At 42.4% G+C, this 12,709-nt stretch overlaps 1 protein-coding gene across 2 annotated transcripts in view; it reads right to left on the bottom strand.

The window, feature by feature from the left end:
* Positions 1-12,486, bottom strand: part of txndc11 (thioredoxin domain containing 11) — a 79,434-nt gene extending 66,948 nt beyond the window's left edge. Inside the window, exon 1 of one of the 2 annotated variants that reach the window (XM_059979149.1) lies at positions 12,004-12,486. In XM_059979149.1, coding sequence (XP_059835132.1) covers positions 12,004-12,143 — 140 coding nt within the window. In that variant the 5' untranslated portion in view covers positions 12,144-12,486. The remainder of the gene's footprint in view (positions 1-12,003) is intronic. The other variant, XM_059979148.1, reaches the window with a different exon arrangement.
* Between the last annotated feature and the right edge of the window lie 223 nt (positions 12,487-12,709).

The following is a 12,709-nucleotide window of genomic DNA, read 5'->3' as shown; positions in this document are numbered from 1 at the left end:
AGAGCCACAATGGCTGGAGTTTCTGGGAGCAATTCAGTAGGTGTAGGATAGATACGTCCCAACCAAGTATTCTAGAGGCAGTTTTCACGCAACCATGGATGACAAGAGAAGTCAAAGCCAACATAAAAGCTAAAGAAAGGACATATAATTAAGAATAAAAATTAGTGGGAAGTTATTGGTTTAGGATGCTTTTTAAAAAAAAAAAAATCAGAAAGCAACTAAAAAATAAAGAAAAAGATGGAATACAAAGGTAGGGTAGTTAATAATGTTGAAGAGGTTAACCAAAACTTTTCAGGTATAAGAAACACAAAAGAATCAATGGAAAACGACACCCAACCGAATGGGCAAATACAAAGAAAGAAAAAACAAATAATAATAAATAAGCAATAAATATCAAGAACATGAGATGAAGAGTAACTGAAAGTGAGTCCATAGGTTGTGGGAAGAGTTCAGTGATGGGATGAGTGAAATTGAGTGAAGATATACACTCTGCTTCAGTTACTTTATGTACTGATACTCCTATGTGTAGTGTCACTTTATGGACATACAATCAATCTATATTCAAGCTCTTCCAAGTACTTCAATTTATTTTTTTATTATGGCGCTCTCTCTCATTATTTCTTGTATTGAACCTAATGGCATGGGTCCTACGACTCCTTACCTCCTTCCTGATAATAAATTTACTCCTGAACTTTTAAATAACAATTGTGCAAGATCAGCTGTACAATGAATGTCAGCGATGCTTCATTACAAGATGAGCTCAAAGCCTTTTATACCTGCTTTGAAAGGGAGAATATACCTTCAGCTGTGAGGATCCCTGTTGCACTCGAAGGCCAACATCAGGCTGTCTTTCAGGATGGTGAACCCTCAGAAGGTATCAGGCCCTAGGCCCCAATGTGGTACCTGCGAAGGCTCTGAAAAAGGTGTACCAACCAACTAGTGGGTGTTTTCAATCTCACACTGCTGTAGTCAGATGTTCCCACCTGCTTCAAAAGGGCAACAGTTTTACCAATACCAAGTGTGAGGGGCCTTAATGACCATTTTCCAGTAGCACTCACACCTACAGTGACGAAATGCTTTGGTTGGTTATGGCTAGAATCAACTCCTACCTCAGCAACGACCAGAACCCACTACAATTTGCCTATCACCACAATAGGTCGGTGACAGAAGCAATCTCAATGGCTCCTCACGTGGCCTTAGATGATCTGGACAATACAAACACTATGTCAGGATGTTGCTTCATGTAATATAGTTCAGCTTTTAGCACCATCAGTCCTACAGTCCTGATCGAAAAACTACAAAACCTTGGTCTCTGTACCTCCCTCTGCAACTGGATGCTCAACTTCCTAAACAGATCATAATCTGTGCAGATTGGTAATAACATCTCCTCGGTCAACACAGGTGCATCTCAGGGATGGGTGCTTAGCCTACAGAACTACTGAATTGAATTGACCTTATTACTTGCATCCTTCATATACATGAGGAGTAAAAATCTTAGGGTACATCTCCATCTAAATGTGCAATGTATAGTAATTTATAATAAATAAGTACAACACATTAGTCAATATAACAAAAACAGTTGCATCAGCATGAATTAATCAGTCTGATGGCCTGGTGGAAGAAGCTGTCCCAGAGCCTGTTGGTCCTGGCTTTTATGCTGCAGTACTGTTTCCCAGATGATAGCAGCTGGAACAGTTTGCGGTTGGGGTGACTCAGGTCCCCCATGATCCTTCCGGCCCTTTTTGCACACCTGTCTTTATAAATGCCCTGAATAGTGGCAGGTTCACATCTACAGATGCACTGGGCTGTCCGCAGCACTCTCTGCAGAGTCTGTGATGGAGGGAAGTACAGTTCCCATATCAGGTAATGATGCAGCCAGTCAAGATGCTCTCAATTGTGCTCTTATAGAATGTTTTTAGGATTTGTGGCCCACACCAAACTTCAAGTGTCTTGAGGTGAAAGAGGCACTACTGTGCCTTTTTCACCACACAGCCAGCGTGTACAAACCACGTGGGATCCTCGGTGATGTTTATACCGAGGAAGTTAAAGCTGTTTACCCCTCAGCCCCAGATCCATTGATGCCAATAGGGGTTAGCCTGTCTCCATTCCTCCAGTAGACCACAACCAACTCCTTTGTTTTTGGGACACTGAGGGAGAGGTTGCTTTCTTGATACCACGGTGATGACTTCTCTGTTGGCTGCCTCACTATTATTTGAGATTAGGCCAATCTGTGGAGTGCCATCAGCAAATTTAATTAGCAGATTGGAGCTGTGGGTATAGAGTAAAGCAGGGGGCTTAGTACACAGTCCTGAGGGGCACCTGTGTTGAAGGTCAGAGAGGCAGAGGTGAGGATGCCCACTCTTAACACCTCTCTTTATATAAATGACTGTGTGGCTAGGTATAGCTCAAATGCCATCAATAAATTTGCTGTCGATACAACCATTGCTATCAGAATTATCAGATGCAGACAAGAGGTCCCAATATAATGAAGCAGCTATAAAGAAGGCAAGACAGTGGCTATATTTCACTGGGAGATTGAGATTTGGTCTGTCAGCTGAAACACTTGATAACTTCTACAGATGCACTGTGGAGCATATTCTGAAAGGCTGCATCAATGTCTGGTATGGGTGAAGAGCGTTACTGCACAGGATCGAAAGAAGCTACAGAAAGTTGTAAAGTTAGTCAGCTCCATCATGGGTACTCGCCTCCGTTGTATCCAAGACATCTTCAAGGATCCCCATCACCCAGGACATGCCTTCTTCTCATTGTACCATCAGAAAGGAGGTATAGTAGCCTGAAGGATCATAGTCAGGAATTCAGGAACAGTTTCTTCCACTCTGCCATATCCGATTTCTGAATGGATATTGAACCCATGAACACTACCTCACTTTCTCTTTTATTATTTCTGTTCTTACACTATTAATTTAACTGTTTAATATACATACCTACTGTAATTAATTTTGCATTGTATTGCTGCTAAGTAGTGTTCTAATTTACTTAAGTACATAATTTGTTAGTTATGTGCAGTTTATCTGTTTTTAAACTATTTCTATGAAACATTGACTAATTGGGGCATTCGCTTAACTGGGCCAGGGTGTACTGGCCTTGACACGTCCCAGTTATCAGAATCCTCTGTACATGTCCTTGATTGCGGGTAGGTTGGTGCCCGTGATGAGTTGGATAGTTATGACCAGTGGTTAGTGCTGAGTCCTCTGTTTTTGTGATGTGGGTGAAGTAGTAAGTTTGCAGATGACACAAAAATTGGCAGATCTGTGGAAAGCAAGAGATGTTATCAAAGGATTCAGCAAGACACAGGCCAACTGAAATGTGGGCAGAGAAATGCTAGATGGGAGTTTAATATAGATAAGCAAATGGTGATGTATTTTGGGAAGTTAAATACACGAGGAAATTATACAGCAACAAGTCCATAGACAATAGACAATAGGTGCAGAAGTATACCATTCAGCCCTTCGAGCCTGCACCGCCATTCTGAGATCATCTACTATCAATACCCAGTTCCTGCCTTGTCCCCATATCCCTTGATTCTCCTATCCATAAGATACATATCTAGCTTCTTCTTGAAAGCATCCAGAGAATTGGCCTCCACTGTCTTCTGAGGCAGTGCATTCCACACCCCCACAACGCTCTGGGAGAAGTAGTTTTTCCTTAACTCTGTCCTAAATAACCTACCCTTATTCTTAACCCATGCCCTCTGGTACTGGACTCTCCCAGCATCTGGAACACATTTCCTGCCTCCATCTTGTCCAATCCCTTAATAATCTTATATGTTGCAATCAGATCCCCTCTCAATCTCCTTAATTCCAGCATGTACAAGCCCAGTCTCTCTAACCTCTCTGCGTAAGACAGTCCGGACATCCCAGGAATTAACCTTGTGAATCTATGCTGCACTTCCTCTACACCCAGGATGTCCTTCCTTAACCCTGGAGACCAAAACTGTACACAATACTCCAGGTGTGGTCTCACCAGGGCACGTACAAATGCAAAAGGATTTCCTTGCTCTTGTACTCACTTCCCTTTGTAATAAAGGCCAACATCCCATTAGCCTTCTTCACTGCCTGCTGCACTTGCTCATTCGCCTTCAGTGACTGATGAACAAGGACTCCTAGATCTCTTTGTATTTCTCCCTTACCTAACTCTACACCGTTCAGATAATAATCTGCCTTCCTGTTCTTACTCCCAAGGTGGATAACCTCACACTTATTCACATTAAACGTCATCTGCCAAGTATCTGCCCACTTACCCAGCCTATCCAAGTCACCCTGAATTCTCCTAACATCCTCATCACATGTCACACTGCCACCCAGCTTAGTATCATCAGCAAACTTGCTGATGTTATTCTCAATGCCTTCATCTAAATCGTAAACAGCTGTGGTCCCAATACCGAGCCCTGTGGCATCCCACTAGTCACCACCTGCCATTCCCAGAAACACCCATTCACCGCTACCCTTTGCTTTCTATCTGCCAACCAGTTTTCTATCCATGTCAATATCTTCCCCCCGATGCCCTGAGCTTTGATTTTACCCACCAATCTCCTATGTGGGACCTTATCAAATGCCTTCTGAAAATCCAGGTACACTACGTCCACTGGATCTCCCTTGTCTAACTTCCTGGTTACATCTTTGAAAAACTCCAACAGATTAGTCAACCATGATTTGCCCTTGGTATATAGCTCCTTAAAAGTGGCAACACAAGTAGATAAGAAGTAAAGACAACATAAGGCATACTTGATTTCATCGGTCAAGGTGCTGAGTATAAAAGTGGGAAGTCATGATGCAGCTCTGTAAAACTTTGGCCAGGCTACATATGGAGTACCGTGACCAGAAAAGCACACACTTGTACAGGAAGGATGTGAAGGCTTTGGAGAGGATACAAAAAGAGGCTCATCAGGATGCTGCCTAGATTATAGAATATTAGATATAAAGAGATTGGATTAATTTCTCAGCAGCAGAAACTGAGGGATAACCTGATAGCAGAAGACTATAAAATTATGAAAGGCAAAGACAAATGCCTTGCTAAGTCCCTGGAAGACCTGCCAGGTGGAACCAAATAAAATGGCAATGTTTATGAGGCACTTAGATAGGCAAATGGCCAGGAAGGGAATGAAGGGGATACAAATGTGATATCCATTGCAGGCAGATGGGATTAGTTTGGACTGGCATTACGGTCAGCACAGATTATGGGTTGAAGGGCTTGTTGGAATCTTGGGCTGCCTGATGTTCTAACAATACACAGCCAATAGATGTAATTCATCCACCAACTAACATGTTTGCAATTTCTTCATTTTAATTTCTTTCTCCATTCTCAGCCCTCGCTTTGTATTAGCAATTACACAACATATTTGATATCAATCTTTTTTGTTGAAGGATTCACCACAACATTAAAGCAATGGAACAGAACCCCATGCCCAAGCAACACTTAACACAACTTTCCACAGAGATCCCTAGAAAACTGTTTCTCAAACTTATCAGAAGTCCAACTAGCCATCAGCAAAAGAATTTAACTATTAGTTTTGTGGCTATAAGTAGATTGTTACCTTGCATAATTATTGCAAATCTTGAAAGCCAACAACTTCACTCCTACATTAAAAATATTTCTTTTCTATTGATTCATTCACAAGGACAATATCTGTTTCTTTATTAAAATTAACCAGAAGGCAGTTATGTATGTATGTATGGCATCCGTTAGTCTCGTGAGACCATGGATCTGCACCTGCAAAGTCTTCTCCAGGGTGCAGGCCTGCGCAAAGAAGCCAGTTACTGTTGCTCTTTTTACAGTTTAGGTGATTAAATGTATGCTGCATGGGTAGTAATTAGGTAGCCTGTTTCTCTTCTTGTGACATATTGGGACAATCTTTGAAGAGATGCCAGCATAGAAGCCATAAAAGAACACTTTAGCTGGATGAGCAGCCAAGCCTGAAGTACATCTTAAGAAGTTGGAGCTCCATAGTCTTGCCATTGATGAATTCTTGACTTTAAGAGAATAAATCAAATTGACTCAGAGGAATATTAAGGAATATTTCTGGCCCTTTCGCCACTTCTGATCTTGCTTTTTTTTTGGAGTGATTTAATGCATTTAGCCATTGTATGCATTAGAACTGCAGAGCTTGAATTTATGTCTTGTGGAATTAGCCACTTTTATTGCTTAGAAGTTCAAAGTAAATTTATTATCCATGTATGTATATGTTACCATATACAACCGAGTCCTGTGTTGTAGCTTTACTAATATACAACCTCAAACAGACATGTCTAATGCCACTCCTGTCACATTCAACAGATCTCAGCGAAGGGAGTTCAACTACCTCTTTTAGTCACCTAACGCAATAATAGAAAGGACGATGCTGGGCCATGGAGTGGAGTACAGTTCTGCTGACTCCTTGCTGCAAATCTTGGATATCCAGCTTTGAGTTTCTAGTTCAGTTCAAAATAAATCTCCTTCAACAGTGGTAATGCCATGTTACACAATGAAGGTAGACCACAGTGTGAAAGTCAAGCCATCTCTCTTAGAGCAGTTTCTAATATTCGCATCATGGACAGAAACATGAGTATCAAACTTAGAAGTATGTTCACAATAGTAACTCAAACTTGATCCTGATTGACTGCATCTAATTTTATTCTTTTTCTACTATTTTACATGGTCTTACAAGTGGAAGTTAAGTGCCAACTACATTGGATAGTGCAACTCTGCACCCATACCAGGTCAGGAAGGAACAGCAGAAAACATATGGGTGGTGGGAAGTTGATGCTTTCACTGGAGCAAAGGATGGGGGGAGGAAGAGGAAGGTTGCGGTTGATGCTTTTGTTGCTGTTTGCAGGTGGGAGGTGGATTTTTGGGGTTCTCACATTTTCAATCATTCATTGTTCCCACCACCCCCATTTTGTGGATGTCTGCGAAAAGTAAAGGTTTCAAGTTATATACATTCTCTGGTATTGAATTGAACCATCGAAACTTTATCAAAATCGACGTCAAACCACCAGCTCCATGACATTTGTAGAAAGAAGAGATTGACTTTGTCACATGTACATCAAAACATAGTGAAATACATCTGCTGGGGTTGTATCAAGTCAGTGAGGATTGTGCTAAGCGGCCTGCAAGCCATAATTTCACACCAACCGTACATCTCACTAATGCTATCTGTACATTTTTGGAATGTGGGAGGATAACCAAATTCAAATGCACATGCTGTTGTGGTGAGAACCTTGAGTCATGTCTCCGTATAACTGTCATTGAAACAATATCCTATAACAATTATGCTGTAATAGCCAGATATTGGGTAGCAATGCCTATGGTGCACTAAAATAGAGAACACACTTATAAGGAAGTGTAATTGCCAAATGTTGAATCAAGAAGGGGAAGAGAAAAATAAATTTAGTGTGCCTAGACAACACTAGTGCAATCAAAGAATTAATTCATACTACCAGAAATATGAGACTTAAATTATGAAATTGTTTCACAAGTGCTAATGCACATTAAGCAAGCATACAAATTAACCGGGAATGCAAGGTCCCTTTGTGGAGAACAGCCTGCTGCCATACAACACGAGAAGCAGAACATTGAAATTAGAGCAAGGGAATCCACTTTCAGTGGAAAGGAAGGAACGAAACTGATTACAAAAGAACCTCACTGATCTTTTACACAAGTCCTGTTCTGAAGCAGAACAAAATTCTATAAATCAACATTATAAATACTGTACTGTGCAAAAGTCTTAGGCATTCTACAGGTATTTCTAAAATAAATATTTTGTTTTAGATGTTTATTCTCTCTTTTGTATTAGTGTCAGTAGAAGAGCAAATTTTAGATTTCCAAACATTCAATTTCCAAAAGATTAAATGTTAGAGAAATTTTCGTATTTCGTTAAAAAAAGTCACATTAAGGCCACTTATCGAATAAAAACTTATTTTGTAGGTATATAGACCAGCCTATATGTGTAGTCTGAGGTCAATTCTTGGCATCTGCTGGCAGGACAGAGTCATAAACCCAGAGGTCCTAGTCAGAGTAGGAACCATCAGCGTTGAAGCCATGATTGTAAATGTACAGCTTCAGTGGACAGGGCATTTCATAATCATGAAGGATTCCTGAATTCCCAAGCAGCTACTAAATGGCAAGCTTTTGCTGTGCAGGAAGAATCAAGGCAGGCCCTGTAAAAGGTTCAAAGACTGTGTGAAAGCTAACACTGCACACACTGGGTTTGTACCGAACTGGCTGGAACAGATTGGGAAAGCTGGTGAGCATTGGTTAGAACTACTCACCACCACCTGGAGGAGAGACTCCCAGCAGTCCTAATCATTGCCCAACAAGGTACAACAGAGGCTCCACTTCCAGAATCAGCACAGTTTTCATGTCCTTATTGTGGACGTCTACGTCACTCAGCTTGGATTTAGCAGCCATGTACGACCAGACAAAACTGCACAAATCTGAAGTCAGTCAGAGACGATGCACAACCTATCACACAGGCTAGTGTATGATTAAACAAAGATAACAAGTAGGATGTTAATGATCAATGACGTAGAGTTGAATGAACTAAACTGATTAACTGAAACCAAAACGAGTGTAGAAAGAATCAAACTGGGTGAAGGACAACCAAACTAAAAGATGAGGGTCTGGCAGATGTAACAGTTTAACCTTCAGATCATCAATTCTTATGTCATGCTAAGAGTAAGCACAGCAACAACACTCAAAATGGGCATCCTGCATCAGCAAGGTCTCGCCCAAACAGAAATTTCACAGTACATGGGAGCTTCAAGTTGTGTTGTCCCAGGTCTTCTGAAAAAGCTCAAGAAACAAGTAAAGTCAAGGACCGGAAATATAGTGGATGGCCATGGAAGCAGAGTGCAGCAGATGAGAGATACATCAAAGTGATGTCCCTTCTAAATCAGAAGTTGTCCAGCACTGCTATCAGCTCTAATCTTAAACAAACCATTGGAATACAAGTACACCTCTCTACAATCCTGAGAAATCTTGCCAGGAGTGATTTTCATGGAAGAGTTGCTGCCAAAAAGTATTCCTCTGAAATGGAAAGAGACTCTCATATGCACAAAAACACAAACTGCATTCTGCTGTGTGAGGTGTGCACTTTAGATGGTGTTCTAAGCCATCATTACCGCTTTTTTAAGTCTTCAGGCCTTAACAAGGACTGGGGTGCTGAACAATGGCAACAAGTGTTCTGGAGTGATGAGTCAAAATTTGTAATTTTTAAATCAAACAGGGGGCAGTTTGTCTGTAGCGCTGGACAGATCAACAAGGATGAGTGTCTACAGCCAACAGTGAAACATGGCAGAGGTTCCCTGCAGGTTTGGACCTGCATTTCTGCAAATACAGTTAGTGATCTGATCAGAAGTAATGGAATCCTCAGTGGTGAGTACAAGCAGATTCTCATCCATCACACAATACCATCAGGAAGGCATCTGATCAGTCCCAACTTCATTCTGCAGCAGGACAATGACCACAAATACACAGCCAACGTTATAAGCACTATTTTCATCAAAAAGAAAACAAAGAGTTCTGCAACAGATGGTGTGGCTTCCAGAGAGCCCTGATCTCAACATTGAGGCTGTACAGGATTACTTGGATAGACTGAAACAAGCTATCACACAGTTTACTTTGAAGGCCTGAAGACTTAATAAGCAGTAATTATGGTTTAAAACACCATCTAAAACGCACACCTCACACAACAGAAAGCCAGTTGGTCAGAACACATTGAGGGTGGCCGAAAACACGGCCTAGTGAGAAAGAGCTGGAAATCATCAACAAAAATCTTAGGCTTACCCCATACGTACAGGGGTAAAGGTTGCTGTCAGTTTTTTGTGTTAATGATAGCTCCACCTTAATACAAAAGTGAAATTTAGACTAATGAAGTACAAAGAATTAAATTTCATATGAATAACCTATAACCTCAAAACTTGATGGATAGAATAAGCAGGAAAACTGTTTATTAATGTATTCCAAGTTTTTTTTTAAACTACATATGACAAAAAAGGCCTGGAAGTTTGTTTAGAGTTTTCAGTCAACACCACATCATCCACTCTATGCTACCATTATTTGTTCACGTTCAAAATTATTTGAAGGATCAGGTACAAATGAGGAAAAATTGTGCTTTTCTACAGCAAAACTACATGAATGACATCTCTAAATTCATGGTCCAGAACGGGAAAGAATGAGTATGCTATCTCAATTCTGAAGCCAAGTCAAAATATTCAAAACAAAATCCATGCCAGCAATAAGATGTACTTCCAATCACATCAAGATACCACACATTACTTCAAAATCATTGCTCAAGGCATGCCTAGTAGCTTCCAAACATTTCAAAGTTCTTGCTTTTTTTATAATTTCCCTTCAACTACCACAACATTTAAAAATATTGAGAAAAAAATTAGAATTCAAAAGGGTTTCTCAAATAAATTATTTTGAGTGACGGAAGGTGAGAGGTGACGTGATAGAGGTGTACAAGATAATGAGAGGCATTGATCGTGTGGATAGTCAGAGGCTTTTTCCCAGGGCTGAATGGCTAGCACAAGAGGGCATTGTTTTAAGGTGCTTAGAAGTATGTACAGAGGAGATGTCAGGGGTAAGTTTTTCACACAGAGAGTGGTGAGTGTGTGGAATGGGCTGCTGGCAGTGGAAATGCTTTTAAAAAGAGTCTTTTAAAAGAGTCCTGGATGAATAAATGGGGCTTAGAAAAAGAGGGCTATGGGTAAGCCTAGGTAGTTCTATTGTAGTGACATGCTCAGCACAGCTTTGTGGGCCAAAGGGCCTGTATTGTGCTGTAGGTTTTCTATGGGATACGGTCCAAGTGCATGTCAGTGGGACTAGGCAGAAAAATGGTTCAGCACCAGCCAAGGGCCAAGGGGCCTGTTTCTCTGCTGTAATGTTCCATGGTTTCTAAAACACTCCAATAAATAAGTAGATACTGTATTCAGCACTTTGTACTGTGGATCAATTCACAAGGGTTAAAATTCTTTCTTTCAAGCTCCACAAATAGGAAAGTGACAAGAGTACACTCAACGTTAAAACTTCAAATTACTTACAAGCAATTGCCTTTTTTGCATTCACGTAACTGCATAAAATATATGCATACATTAAATTATTGTTTTAGTAAGGTCAATACTGTATACGGGAAGTGCAAGAGAGCGAGTAAAAGTGAAATAACAACACAGGAGCAGTGTGCAATTATGCAAAAACAAAACAAGGGCGGTATGTACGGGACTACAGATGCCAACTTGAACAGAGTGAGCAATTAAGGATGTTCTAATGGAAAAAGCAAAGAGCAAGCGCTTGCCAAGAATACGCGAACAGTGTGAATGGATCACTGATCACGTCCACACTCAGCTCAGCATTAACAACGCCAGGATAACACTCAACAAGTGTCTGGGCAGGGGAACGGGTCAGTTTATCAGGGCAAGCAAGCAGTCAATTCCTCACACTCAAACATATACACTCCAACCCGTGCTAGGGAAGGCCAGGCCAGGATATGAGAGCGTTACAGCATCAATCGCTGCATTATAATTCCAGTGTCAGGATAAATGAGCAAGGTGCAATGCAAAGTACAAGCCCAGCATACAACTCCACAGTCAGAGGCCGGGCAGGTGAGTATATCAGTCAGCACAAGCAACCGTGTCACCTTCACCACCGATAACAGACCAAGCATTTCAGACAGGGTCAGCTGCGTGTCAATGCCCAGGTCAAGGCAAGGGATGTGTGTCAGTGCCAGGGCAAGGCATATACCAGTGCCCAGGTCGGGACTAGAAGTGTGCATTAGCTCCCAGGTCAGGAGAGTGTCAGTGCCAGGGCAAGGCATATACCAGTGCCCAGGTCGGGACTAGAAGTGTGCATTAGCTCCCAGGTCAGGAGAGTGTCAGTGCCAGGGCAAGGCATATACCAGTGCCCAGGTCGGGACTAGAAGTGTGCATTAGCTCCCAGGTCAGGAGAGTGTCAGTGCCAGTGCGACGCTTCCTGCCCTGCCCCACAGACGGCAGCTCGGCCTCTTACCTCAGGGCGAAGCGCAGGGTGACCACGGTGCAGATGACGGCCAGGGCTCCGCACAGGAGCTCAGGTCTCTTCGCCATGTGACACAGCGCGTTACCGACACACCCGCACTGCCGCCCGAGCTCCCTGTGTAGCCTCAGCATCCCTCGGCACTGCCTTTATAGCGGGGAGGGGAGGGGAGGGAAGGGAAGGGAAGGGGTGGGGACGGGCGCAGGCCGCCTCGCACTCGCTCAGCGCCCGCGGCCTCGGTCGCCAGCCCTCGCAGGCTCGTCGCTGGGCGAACCCCGCTCCGCCACGTACTCGCCACCACTTCCACCCCGGAACCCGGGGCCGTGGCGCCCACTCTGACAGAGTCAGGCGCATCGACGTCGCGTCCACAAGGCAGCCTGGGATACTGGAGGACTCCTGGCTGGAGCTCCCGTGGCGGTCGCCTCTGGGTCCCTGTGCGAGGTGGCTACACTCTGGTCAACTTTTACCAACCCACCTCGGTAGTGAAACCCCTCGAACAATCCACAAGCGTGACCATGATAATCTGACAACATAAAACGTCTTAACCAAAATTACACTAAGTTTTGCACTATGTTTATTCTTTAGTATATATTTTTATTATGGATAAATTTTATTTTTGAAATAAATAGGTAGTTGGTAAAATTATTTTAATTTATATAGCGCTTCGAGACAACACAGATTTTACCTCCCCCCCCCCCAC

This window comes from Hypanus sabinus, chromosome 9 (assembly GCF_030144855.1).
Source record: "Hypanus sabinus isolate sHypSab1 chromosome 9, sHypSab1.hap1, whole genome shotgun sequence".
Lineage (NCBI taxonomy): Eukaryota > Metazoa > Chordata > Chondrichthyes > Myliobatiformes > Dasyatidae > Hypanus > Hypanus sabinus.
The sequence above is the reverse complement of the archived record's forward strand: the minus strand, read 5'-3'. Positions and strand labels throughout refer to the sequence as shown.